Below are 11414 nucleotides of genomic sequence, written 5' to 3'. Positions count from 1 at the left end.
ATATGCAATCATGTGGGTGTGTGTCTCTTCACAGTCCTCGCTGTTCCATGAGGTGCATTTATTATTCATTTTTTATCAAATTTTACTGCTTGCATGAGATACTTGATGAGGAATGGAGTTCCATGTAGTCATGGCTCTATCTAGTACTGTGCACCACCAATAGTCTTCTGGATTTTGGGACTGTGAAGAGACTTCTGGTGACATGTCTTGTGGGGTATGCATGGGTGTCTGAGGGGAGTGCACAGTTTTATTTGAGGAGAGTGCACAGTTTTATTTGAGGAGAGTGCACAGTTTTATTTGAGGAGAGTGCACAGTTTTGAACATGAAGTTATTAATAAACAAATTAGGCACATTTGGGCAGTCTTGATACAACATGTTGAACAGAAATGCAATGGTTCATTGGATCAGTCTAAAACTTTGCACATACACTGTCATCTAGTGGCCAAAATCTAAATTGCACCTGGTCTGGAATAATACATTATGGCCTTTCTCTTGCATTTCAAAGATGGTTAAAAAATATTTTTTTCTTTGCATTATCTTTTACCAGATCTAATGTGTTATATTCTCCTACATTCCTTTCACATTTCCATGAACTTCAAAATGTTTCCTTTCAAATTGTACCAAGAAAATGCATATCCTTGCTTCAGGGCCTGAGCTACAGGTAGTTAGATTTGGGTATTGTCACAGGCCGGCTCATAGCCTGTGGCAAAAATGAGAGGACATCAACAACCGGTATAGGCCAATTCAAAAAGTTCTTTATTATAAAACAAAACTATTAATTCTAAACAAAGAAAAAGGAATGAGGTGTGGAAATGTCATAATGTAGGGTGTATGTAGGGTGCATGGATGCGTGAATATGTGTGTGTAAACATGACTGAGTGGAAATTAAACCAGATCATACCTGGAGGAGCAGGGGGCGAGAGAGAGCAAGCCAAGCAAGGAGGAAGACAGAGGTTAGTGGAGCAGTTTGTTAAATACCCTGAGCCCAGGTGGCTCCAATCACACCAGCTGCAATCACTAACGACCCTCTGCCTGCAGGGGAAACCGCCCCTGCACTGCAGAGGAGCCATGACAGTATGCCATTTTAGGTTAAAATTGAAAAAAAGGGGCAGATCCTTATAAATACAGACAGCTCGGTGCATTCAACATGTCAATACCTATTACAAATACAAGTAGTATTTACAAGTCAATCTCACCTCTACTTTGAGCCAGGAGAGACTGACATGCATATTATTGTTAGCTCTCCGTGTACATTTAAGGGCCAGCAGTGCTGCCCTGTTCTGGGCCAATTGTAATTTGCCTAAGTCCCTCTTTGTGGCACCTGACCTACAACTGGACAATAGTACAGGTGTGACAAAACTAGGGCCTGTAGCACCTGCCTAGTTGATAGTGTTGTTAAGGCAGAGCAGCGCTTTATCATGGACAGACCTCTACCCATCTTAACTACCGTTGCATCATTGTGTTTTGTCCATGACAGTTTACAATCCAGGGTTTACTCCAAGCAAGTGGTCTCCTCAACTTGCTCAATCTCCACATTATTCATTACAATATTTACTTGAGGTTTATGGTTTAGTGAATGATTTGTTCCAAATACAATGCTTTTATTTAGGACTAACATATCTTGCCACCCATTCTGAAACTGACTGCAGCTCTTTGTTAAGTGTATCAGTGATTTCACTTGCTGTGGTAGCTGGAGTGTACAGTGTTGAGTCATCATCATACATAGACACACAGGCTTTACTCCGAGCCAGTGGCATGTCATTAGTAAATAATGAAAAAATAAGGGGCAGCTGCCCTGGGGAATACTTGACTCTACCTGGATTATGTTGAGAGGCTTCCATTAAAAGAACACCCTCTGTGTTCTGTTAGATGGGTAACTTTCAATCCACAATATAGCAGGGCATAAAGACATAACGTGTTTTTCCAGCAGCAGATTATGATCGACATTGTCAAAAGGTGCACTGAAATCTAACAAAACAGCTCCCACAATCTTATCAATTTCTCGAAGCCAAATCAGACATTTGTGTAAGTGCCGTACATGTTGAATGCCCTTCCCTATAATCGTGCTGAAAATCTGTTTTTAATTTGTTTACTGTGAAATAGCATTGTATCTGGTCAAACATATTTTTTCCCAAAACTTTCATTTAAAATGCTCCAACGCTTTATACTAGCATTCTTTATCATTCATCTTGGTTTCATTAGCTGTGCAGCCAGACTTAACATTCCTTTTGCCTCTCAACCTTACAATTTTTCAATTCCTCAATCCACAGGGATTGAACAGTTTTTACATACATTTTCTTAATGGGTGCATGATTATTAGTAACCTGAATAAGCAAATTCATAAATGTGTCAAGCCGTCTGGTTGCTCCTCATTATACACCCCAGACCAGAAAATATTCTTTACATCTTCAACATTGGAATCACTACAAAACGTATTTTATAACCTCTTATAGACTATATTAGACCCAGCCTTTGGAACATTGGTTTTCCTAGATATGGTTACTATATTGTGATCACTACATCCGATGGATGTGGATACTGCTTTAGAGCAGATTTCTGCAGCATTAGTAAAGATGTGATTAATACATGTGGATGATTTCATTCCTGTGCTGTTTGTAAATACCCTGGTAGGTTGACTGATAACCTGAACCAGGTTGCAGGCATTGGTTACAGTTTGAAGCTTTTTCTTGAGTGGGCAGCTTGATGAAAGCCTGTATATATTTAGGTTACCAAGAAAATATACAGATACTGACTGTTAGCACTTGGTCTATAGCAGCTTCCCACAAGAACAGGCTTTAGGTGAGGCAGGTGAACCTGTAGCCATATTACTTCAACAGCATTTGACACGAGATCCTCTCTAATCTTTACAGAAATATGACTGCACATACACGGCAACACCTCTCACCATTGGCATTCCTGTCTCTTCTGAAGATGTTGAAACCATGTATTGATACCGCTGTATTGTCAAAGGTATTATCTAAGTGAGTTTCAGAAATAGTCTATGAATGTTATCTGTTACTAGCAAGTTATCGATTTCATGAACCTTGTTTCTTAGGCTGCATATGTTAATGTGGCTTTCCCCCCCCCACTTTTATAGGATTATTGATTGATAAGCATCCCAAATAAAACAATAAAAACAGAGGTAGACATGACAGTGATATTTATGTTTGAGCTGATCGTGCAGTGAGCGGCACACAGTGTACTGATATGCGTGATGCACGTGACATCCTGGTAACTTTGAGAAAAAAAACTGAAACATAGTCGGAGTTGCTATGCTAGCTTCACGAATATGCAAAGACCGTCTTGAATTTCATCTCACTCCCCATTGAATACAGGCGGTTGAATCAACAGCAAACACCCCTCAAAATTACAAGATGTATTCACCAAATCCAAAGAGATGAATAGGCGGGAGCTTGACAGACCCCTGTTCCGCTCTGTGGACCACGAAATATCCCATTGTTAGAGCAGAGACACAAGCATCTCATCATTATATCCACAGTATCTCTACCCAGACACACCCCAACCAATGATCCCAAACACATTTCATACAAAAAGCTTTATTTCAATTCTTGCATAACTCTACAACTGTACTTGACATCTATACACATTCAGACAGAGCTAACCACAGTTAAAGTGCTCCATCTTTTATTTTCTTCTCCTATAGGAAAGCTGTGATATGTACAGAGAGAGAGCAAGCGGAACTAGGTACAACATGTCCCTCATCCCGAATACAGAGTAAGCTATTGTTCCAATTCCCTAGTGTGGGGGTAGAAAACCCAGGTCTTGGAATGCTGCAGGTTTTTGAGTTGACATTTTTTTTGCTTCACACCTAGGAGACATGAAGGTGAAATATAGCCAATCAGATATTGATCAATTAACTCAATTGGAGAGGTGATAAGAGATATGGTGCCTGGTTGGAACTAAACCCTGCAACACCTGGTCACTCCAGGACCAGGGTTAAGGCCAAGAGCTTAGGTGACTGAAGGTGAGTGAGAATGAGGAGGCAACTGAAACACAGTCAGTCAAACAAGCAGGCACAGAAGGGAATTTGAGTGTCTGAATCCACACGCAGAGTATTTCAGTCCACCTTTACACACATAAGCACCGTACATTTTTTTTACTGTAAGCCAACATTTTTACATGGTACTGGAAACATGGGAACTGCATAATGTAATTGGTTACAATGCAATTGACAAAACCAATCCCTGATAGACATGCCGAAATATGTTACTTTGCTCAACAACACACTACAGAAAGACAGACAGGCAGAAGCACATGTATCTTGAGGCGCCCAGTGGACACGTCCTTGACGAGCAATTTGGTGTGGTGAAGCACCATGGGTAAAGTATTAGGCATCAGGTGGAAAAACACCAAAGTAGAAGTCAGGAGACAGTTTCCGGACACACGCACATAGGTGCGCACACACGCACATAGGCGCACACACGCACATAGGCGCACACACGCACACGAGCAGCAGTGAAATATTAAGACACAATAGCAGAAGCAGCAATCAGGTGACTGGGGAGAGGCAGGCATGGTTGAAGGTACCTCTGGACTGATGAGGTAGGCTGGGTTAGAGGCAAGGGTGGGTTTATTGTCCATTGTGGTGTGTGTGATGTTCACAGGTAAGGCTGGGGATAGAGGTGAGGTAGGCTGAGAGATTAAGGGGTTGTGAGAAAAGTCCCTCGTGGTGATGAGAACGCTAAGGCCATGATGGGGAGCACTACTGCAGTTGTATGTGCATTAGTGAGAGACCGATATGAAAAATAAGAGAGAACGCAAGAAAGAGAAACAGGATCAACGCTCCATCTTTCCCTTATAATACATTTTTTCTTCCCCCTCTCCGGTGTATTCTTCTAGTAGTCCTTTATTCTAGTGTTGGGGGAACAGGCCCTCTGTCGTTTCACACAGAGCCCTCCTGTCAGTAGTAAAGACTTTATGTACACCCCCCCCCAAATCCCACTCCCCTTAAGTCCCCCCCACATTCCTCTGCTAAGCTCTGGAGCAGCAGCAAAATGAGCGCCCTCCCTCCCCTTCCCTTCCCTTTCGATCATTCTTCCGTAGCTTTCTGAATGCCAAATTGAAACTATTCCCAAAGAACTCCAGCAGCAATATGGTATGAATTCCACCAAGCCCATCGGAAGGCAAGGTGACAGAACGACCATATTAAAATCAACAGGAATGCCTAAGGGTTGTTTCAAAGCCACACTTTCTCCCCTAGCTTCCTTTCCTTTCTCTCTTATACACTTCCCTACTTTTTCTCCACCTGGTGGGAGTATAGCGCGGTTTAATGTACCGCACTGCATGTACACACGCAAGCACACAAATACTAGTAGCTCATCTTTTCAGCAGTATTCACAGCCAATCTTCACAGTATAAAATAATAATAGTAGTTCCACAGCACAAGAGCACCGTAACAGACAATGACAGCTCATCTCCTAATCGCTTTGTGTATCAGAGTACACACACACACACACACACCAGGGGTTGGAACCGGTTCAGGGAACAGAACCGAAAACCGTAAAAGAACGAAACATTTCGAGGGACAGAACCGAGAACGAAAGTGATCTATACTGTTCCGGATCAGAACCGTTATTTTAAAAGCATGGGAAGCGGTTAATAATGTTCTTTTACTTTCTACCCCCAGCCTTACAGGGCTTTTTTTTCCTCTTCCAGTCCCACAAAAAAATGCACCAAAGCACCTATGCAAAGCCCTCGCTTTGTCACTCAGAAACGTATTCCAGTGTCTGCCTGCCAGCTGAAAATGATTCAGACATTTTTATTAGAGGACAATGGACTAACTTGTTCAATGGTAGTTAAGGATACTATAGTCATCAGGTTTTACATTGGATTTATTAACTACAAAAAGCAGTTTAAATTTTATGTCTGGTGGCGCTTTGCACACACACAAGCTTGTTCGCTAGCTAGCTAGCTAGCTCTGGTCTAGGCGATATTATGTGTAATGTAATGGAAATGAGTCATGATCAAGGGCTAGCTCTGGTTCAACGTTAGTCAAGCCAACTCTGAAGTTCAAAGACATTCAAAGTTACTCCATAGAAGCCGCTCCTCCGTAGGTATAATTCTGTGGGCCTAATTCAGATAATGCATGTCATAACAACAAGATGCCCAGCTCTTCATGCCCAGCACTCTTCTCACCTGCAAAATTTCAGTCGCATCTCATACACTACGCAACACTTGTCTGTCCAATGCATGTACATAGCATGCCCACGCCATAGCAAGCTGCTCCATCCATTGGTGAAGTCATTTAATGTTGAGCTAAATGTAAAAAATATATATATTTCTGAGGTTTAAAAAGGAACAGAAAGGACCTATATAAAACATATTTTTGGGGGATTCGAACCGGTTCATAACTTTATTTTGCTGGTTGGAACAGTTAAATGGAATGAAAATAATTTGTTGCAACCCCTGCACACAACCCACGTCATCCATAGTGGGCTGGCTCTCGGTCTCTAACCAGTCTCTCCGTAGGGAGCCCAGTCCAATGCCCACTGCTTGACTGAGGGTTAGCAATTATCATCTCGCTAGTTAGCAACCTCAGTGAAAGGCTGTCCAGGAGTGATCCATCGGTCAGTCAAACTGAAGGCCACACCACCTCCTCCTGAATGGGAGGAACCTATGTGTCTGTCAAAGGTGGGGAGCGGGTCAACAACTCACAACTTCCTGTTCCGCGGTGATGACATTTCCTGATTCCGGTCAGGCGCTGGCTCCATCGTCATTATTAGCGACGCGGCCACCGTTCGTCCCGTGGGTGATAAGGGTGGGTGAGGCAACGGAGAGATCACGCTGGCTGCTGTGCCGTGATTGGGATTCCAGTCGGTGGAGGCTGCTGTGAGTGGACAGCGGATGGTCGAGGTGAGGCATGCTGCTGTGGGGGGGTATCGTTTGCTCCTCGCCGCCTCTGTAACTACAGGGTGTGTAGCTGGGGGTCGGGGAAAGAGGGGGGGAAGGAAAGGTTAGTTCAGTAGCTCAGCACTTTATGTACCGCACCCACACCAGCAGGTATGTCAGCTGTGCTCTCTAAACTGATGAAGTCTTACACCAGGAACTTTTATCTCAGTTATATAACAGATGGATAAGAAGCTGTCTACAGACGAGGATCTCTTGAGGTGCCATACCTAAAACAGGGAAGCCGGATTCCAGTTATCACGTAATCATTTTTGACTGTAAAAACTGTTCATATATATGGTGGCATCTGTAGCCAACCCTCCCTCCTTTTCTCCCTCTCCTACCGTCCGTCTCGGGAGCGATGCAGGCTGCCATGGTAACTGGTCTTGCTGTGCACACTGCCAGCCTTGCTGCGGGTGGAGGAGGCATGGCCCAGAGAGTGGATTGGTCCACGGTCGTCGGGGGCGTGTCTAGGGTCATCAGGCTCTTCCAGGATGGCCAGGTGAGTGGAAGAGGCACGGGTGGAGGTGCCCTGGAGGGAGGTGGGGATTAGGAATTAAAAACAGGTATTAGTTAGGGTGATATTATATTACATAACATTATTATTACTAGGAACATGTGAGGTGACAAGGTCATGGTGCCAGTCTTACCTGGGTGGAGGTTCCCCGTGATTTCCTGATGATGGGGGTGTGGGGGTCTCTCAGTAGAGATTGGGCAAAGTCTGGCTCCTGGAGCACCTGTCTGCTCTCATTCACCCCACTACTGCAGAAGGGAGGGGAGAGGGAGGAGTGCAGGGAGAGAGGCGTTGGTGGGTGAGAGGGGTGAGGCATGGAGTGAGTGGAGGGGGAGGGAGAGGGGCAAGGCAGAGGAGGGATGGTAGAGAGTAGGGAGAGAAAGTGAGTGACAAAGAGGACGGCAGGGAAAGAGGGAAGGCAGAGGGGTGGGAGAGACGCAGAGAAGAGACGGAGAGATGAAGGAAGGAGAGAGGGATGGGGCGAGCGGAGGAGGAAGGGGTTAATGTTCTGTAATTGAGGGTGGGAGAACAGGTGCAGAAAATAACCTAATCACCATGGAGACCGGGTTATGGGAAGTGTGTTTGTGCAAGGATGGAATGATAAGGCTTTTAAGCCTATGCAATTTATACCAAATTACATTTTCACATCCACGTTGCTCAAAATGTTCATTTTTATATTTTCTAGCGAGTGATTCTACACTACTAAGTAGCCAACTTACCGGTTTGAAATTAGAAATACGCACATTTAAGGTAGGACCAGCGATATGACGTAGGTGCACAAAGTAAACAGCATAGTGGGTCAATTTCTGCAACAACTAAGAGCGTTGACGCGAGAGGCTAAAGTTCTCTCATCGCAATATCGGAGGTGCTGCTCGTGGCATCGTCATTTCAGACACACACACACACACACAACACTCTCTCTGCTTACTCTTTGCGTCTGCGTCCTTGTAGGAAGCTGGCCCATTCGAAGCAGGTCTTCTTGCTGCCCACCCAGAAGACCGAGGGAATCCCCACCACCAGCATCATCATGTACTTAATGAGGAACAGGGTCAGATCTGGGTGACTGGTCTGCTCAACCTAGACAGAGAGTGTGGGGGGGGTGAGTGGGTGACTTGTCCAAAATGGACAAAAACTGCATAGCTTGTACTAATCATACTACATACCTTTTAAACATACTGTTTTTTTTTTAAAACAACATGTTATGGTCATCCTACTGAGATTGCCTCATCTAAAACACAATTGCGTTGATTCCCGCCATCGGTTCATTTTGGTACAGCGCATCCCCTCGTCTGATTCTCATCCTTAATAGTTCTACTGGATAGAATGCCAACATGAGTTTGACATCCTGGCATTTAAAGCATACTACATTTTCAATATTGCACATACTATAAAACATACTTTTTTCGCATACCCAAAATGCCTACTATTTAGAACGCAAGTACGGGTATTCGGACACGGCCTGTGTGTGTCTGTTAGATCAGAAACACTGGCAGATCAAAACAACTACTCAACTTAAGAAAGCGAATGCACAGCACACTGCTCAAAGACAATCATCCCTTCTGCACATCCCAACCCAGTGTTAGTGAGTGAGTGTGAGAGCGAGAGGGCGAGAGAGACGGGGTTGCTACCTGTCGTCTAAAAACACATTTACGTCATTTAGCAGACGCTCTTATCCAGAGCGACTTACAAATTGGTGCATTCACCTTATGATATCCAGTGGAACAACCACTTTACAATAGTACATCTATATATTTTTTTGGGGGGGGAAGGGTTAGAAGGATTACTTAATCCTATCCCAGGTATTCCTTAAAGAGGTGGGGTTTCAGGTGTCTCCGGAAGGTGGTGATTGACTCCGCTGTCCTGGCGTCGTGAGGGAGCTTGTTCCACCATTGGGGTGCCAGAGCAGCGAACAGTTTTGACTGGGCTGAGCGGAAACTGTGCTTCCGCAGAGGTAGGGAGGCGAGCAGGCCAGAGGTGGACGAACGCAGTGCCTTCTTTGGGTGTAGAGACTGATCAGAGCCTGAAGGTACGGAGGTGACGTTCCCCTCACAGCTCCGTAGGCAAGCACCATGGTCTTGTAGCAGATGCGAGCTTCAACTGGAAGCCAGTGGAGTGTGCGGAGGAGCGGGGTGACGTGAGAGAACTTGGGAAGGTTGAACACCAGAGACTGCGGCGTTCTGAATGAGTTGTAGGGGTTTAATGGCACAGGCAGGGAGCCCCGCCAACAGCGAGTTGCAGTAATCCAGACGTGAGATAACAGGTGCCTGGATTAGGACCTGCGCCGCTTCCTGTGTGAGGCAGGGTCGTACTCTGCGAATGTTGTAGAGCATGAACCTACAGGATCGGGTCACCGCCTTGATGTTAGCGGAGAACGACAGGGTGTTGTCCAGGGTCACACCAAGGCTCTTAGCACTCTGGGAGGAGGACACAATGGAGTTGTCAACCGTGATGGCGAGATCATGGAACGAGCAGTCCTTCCCCGGGAGGAAGAGCAGCTCCGTCTTGCCGAGGTTCAGCTTGAGGTGGTGATCCGTCATCCACACTGATGTCTGCCAGACATGCAGAGATGCGATTCGCCACCTGGTTATCAGAAGGGGGAAAGGAGAAGATGAATTGTGTGTCGTCTGCGTAGCAATGATAGGAGAGACCATGTGAGGATATGACAGAGCCAAGTGACTTGGTGTATAGCGAGAATAGGAGAGGGCCTAGAACTGAGCCCTGGGGGACACCAGTGGTGAGAGCACGTGGTGTGGAGACGGATTCTCGCCACGCCACCTGGTAGGAGCGACCTGTCAGGTAGGACGCAATCCAAGAGTGAGCCGCGCCGGAGATGCCCATCTCGGAGAGGAGGATCTGATGGTTCACAGTATCAAAGGCAGCAGATAGGTCTAGAAGGATGAGAGCAGAGAAGAGAGAGTTAGCTTTAGCAGTGCGGAGAGCCTCCGGGACACAGAGAAGAGCAGTCTCAGTTGAATGACCAGTCTTGAAACGTGACTGATTTGGATCAAGAAGGTCATTCTGAGAGAGATAGCAAGAGAGCTGGCCAAGGACGGCACGCTCAAGAGTTTGAGAGAAAAGAAATAAGGGATACTGGTCTGTAGTTGTTGACATCGGAGGGATCGAGTGTAGGTTTTTTGAGAAGGGGTGCAACTCTCACTCTCTTGAAGACGGAAGGGACGTAGCCAGCGGTCAAGGATGAGTTGATGAGCGAGGTGAGGTAAGGGAGAAGGTCTCAGGAAATGGTCTGGAGAAGAGAGGAGGGGATAGGGTCAAGCGGGCAGGTTGTTGGGCGGCCGGCCGTCACAAGATTTCATCTGGAGAGAGGGGAGAAAGAGGTCAAAGCATAGGGTAGGGCAATGTGAGCAGGACCAGCGGTGTCGTTTGACTTAACAAACGAGGATCGGATGTCGTCAACGTTCTTTTCAAAATGGTTGACAAAGTCATCCGCAGAGAGGGAGGAGGGGGAGGAGGATTCAGGAGGGAGGAGAAGGTGGCAAAGATCTTCCTAGGGTTAGAGGCAGATGCTTGGAATTTAGAGTGGTAGAAAATGGCTTTAGCAGCAGAAACAGAGGAAGAAAATGCGGAGAGGAGGGAGTGAAAAGATGCCAGGTCCGCAGGGAGGCTAGTTTTCCTCCATTTCCGCTTGGCTGCCCGGAGCCCTGTTCTGTGAGCTCGCAATGAGTCGTCAAGCCACGGAGCAGGAGGGGAGGACCGAGCCGGCCGAGAGGATAGGGGACATAGAGAGTCAAAGGATGCAGAAAGGGAGGAGAGGGTTGAGGAGGCAGAATCAGGAGATTGGTTGGAGAAGGATTGAGCAGGATTGAGCAGAGGGAAGAGATGATAGGATGGAAGAGGAGAGAGTAGCAGGAGAGAGAGAGCGAAGGTTGCGACGGCGCAATACCATCTGAGTAGGGGCAGAGTGAGTAGTGTTGGAGGAGAGCGAGAGGGAAAAGGATACAAGGTAGTGGTCGGAGACTTGGAGGGGAGTTGCAGT

The 11414-nt window shown here is 46.0% G+C and overlaps 1 protein-coding gene across 3 annotated transcripts in view; it reads right to left on the bottom strand.

Annotated features, from left to right (window-relative positions):
* Positions 1–3541: 3541 nt before the first annotated feature.
* The window catches only part of LOC106610748 (frizzled-3), a 39309-nt gene continuing 31436 nt past the window's right edge, over positions 3542–11414 (bottom strand). For all 3 annotated transcript variants that reach the window (XM_014210277.2, XM_014210279.2, XM_045723402.1), the window contains 4 exons: positions 8349–8497; positions 7557–7668; positions 7251–7438; positions 3542–6940 (listed from right to left, as the gene is read on the bottom strand). In XM_014210277.2, the coding sequence (XP_014065752.2) occupies positions 6715–6940; positions 7251–7438; positions 7557–7668; positions 8349–8497 (675 nt within the window). In that variant the 3' untranslated portion in view covers positions 3542–6714. The remainder of the gene's footprint in view (positions 6941–7250; positions 7439–7556; positions 7669–8348; positions 8498–11414) is intronic.

The sequence above is a fragment of the Salmo salar genome, chromosome ssa09 (assembly GCF_905237065.1).
Source record: "Salmo salar chromosome ssa09, Ssal_v3.1, whole genome shotgun sequence".
In the NCBI taxonomy this organism is placed as follows: Eukaryota; Metazoa; Chordata; class Actinopteri; order Salmoniformes; family Salmonidae; genus Salmo; species Salmo salar.
The sequence above is the reverse complement of the archived record's forward strand: the minus strand, read 5'-3'. Positions and strand labels throughout refer to the sequence as shown.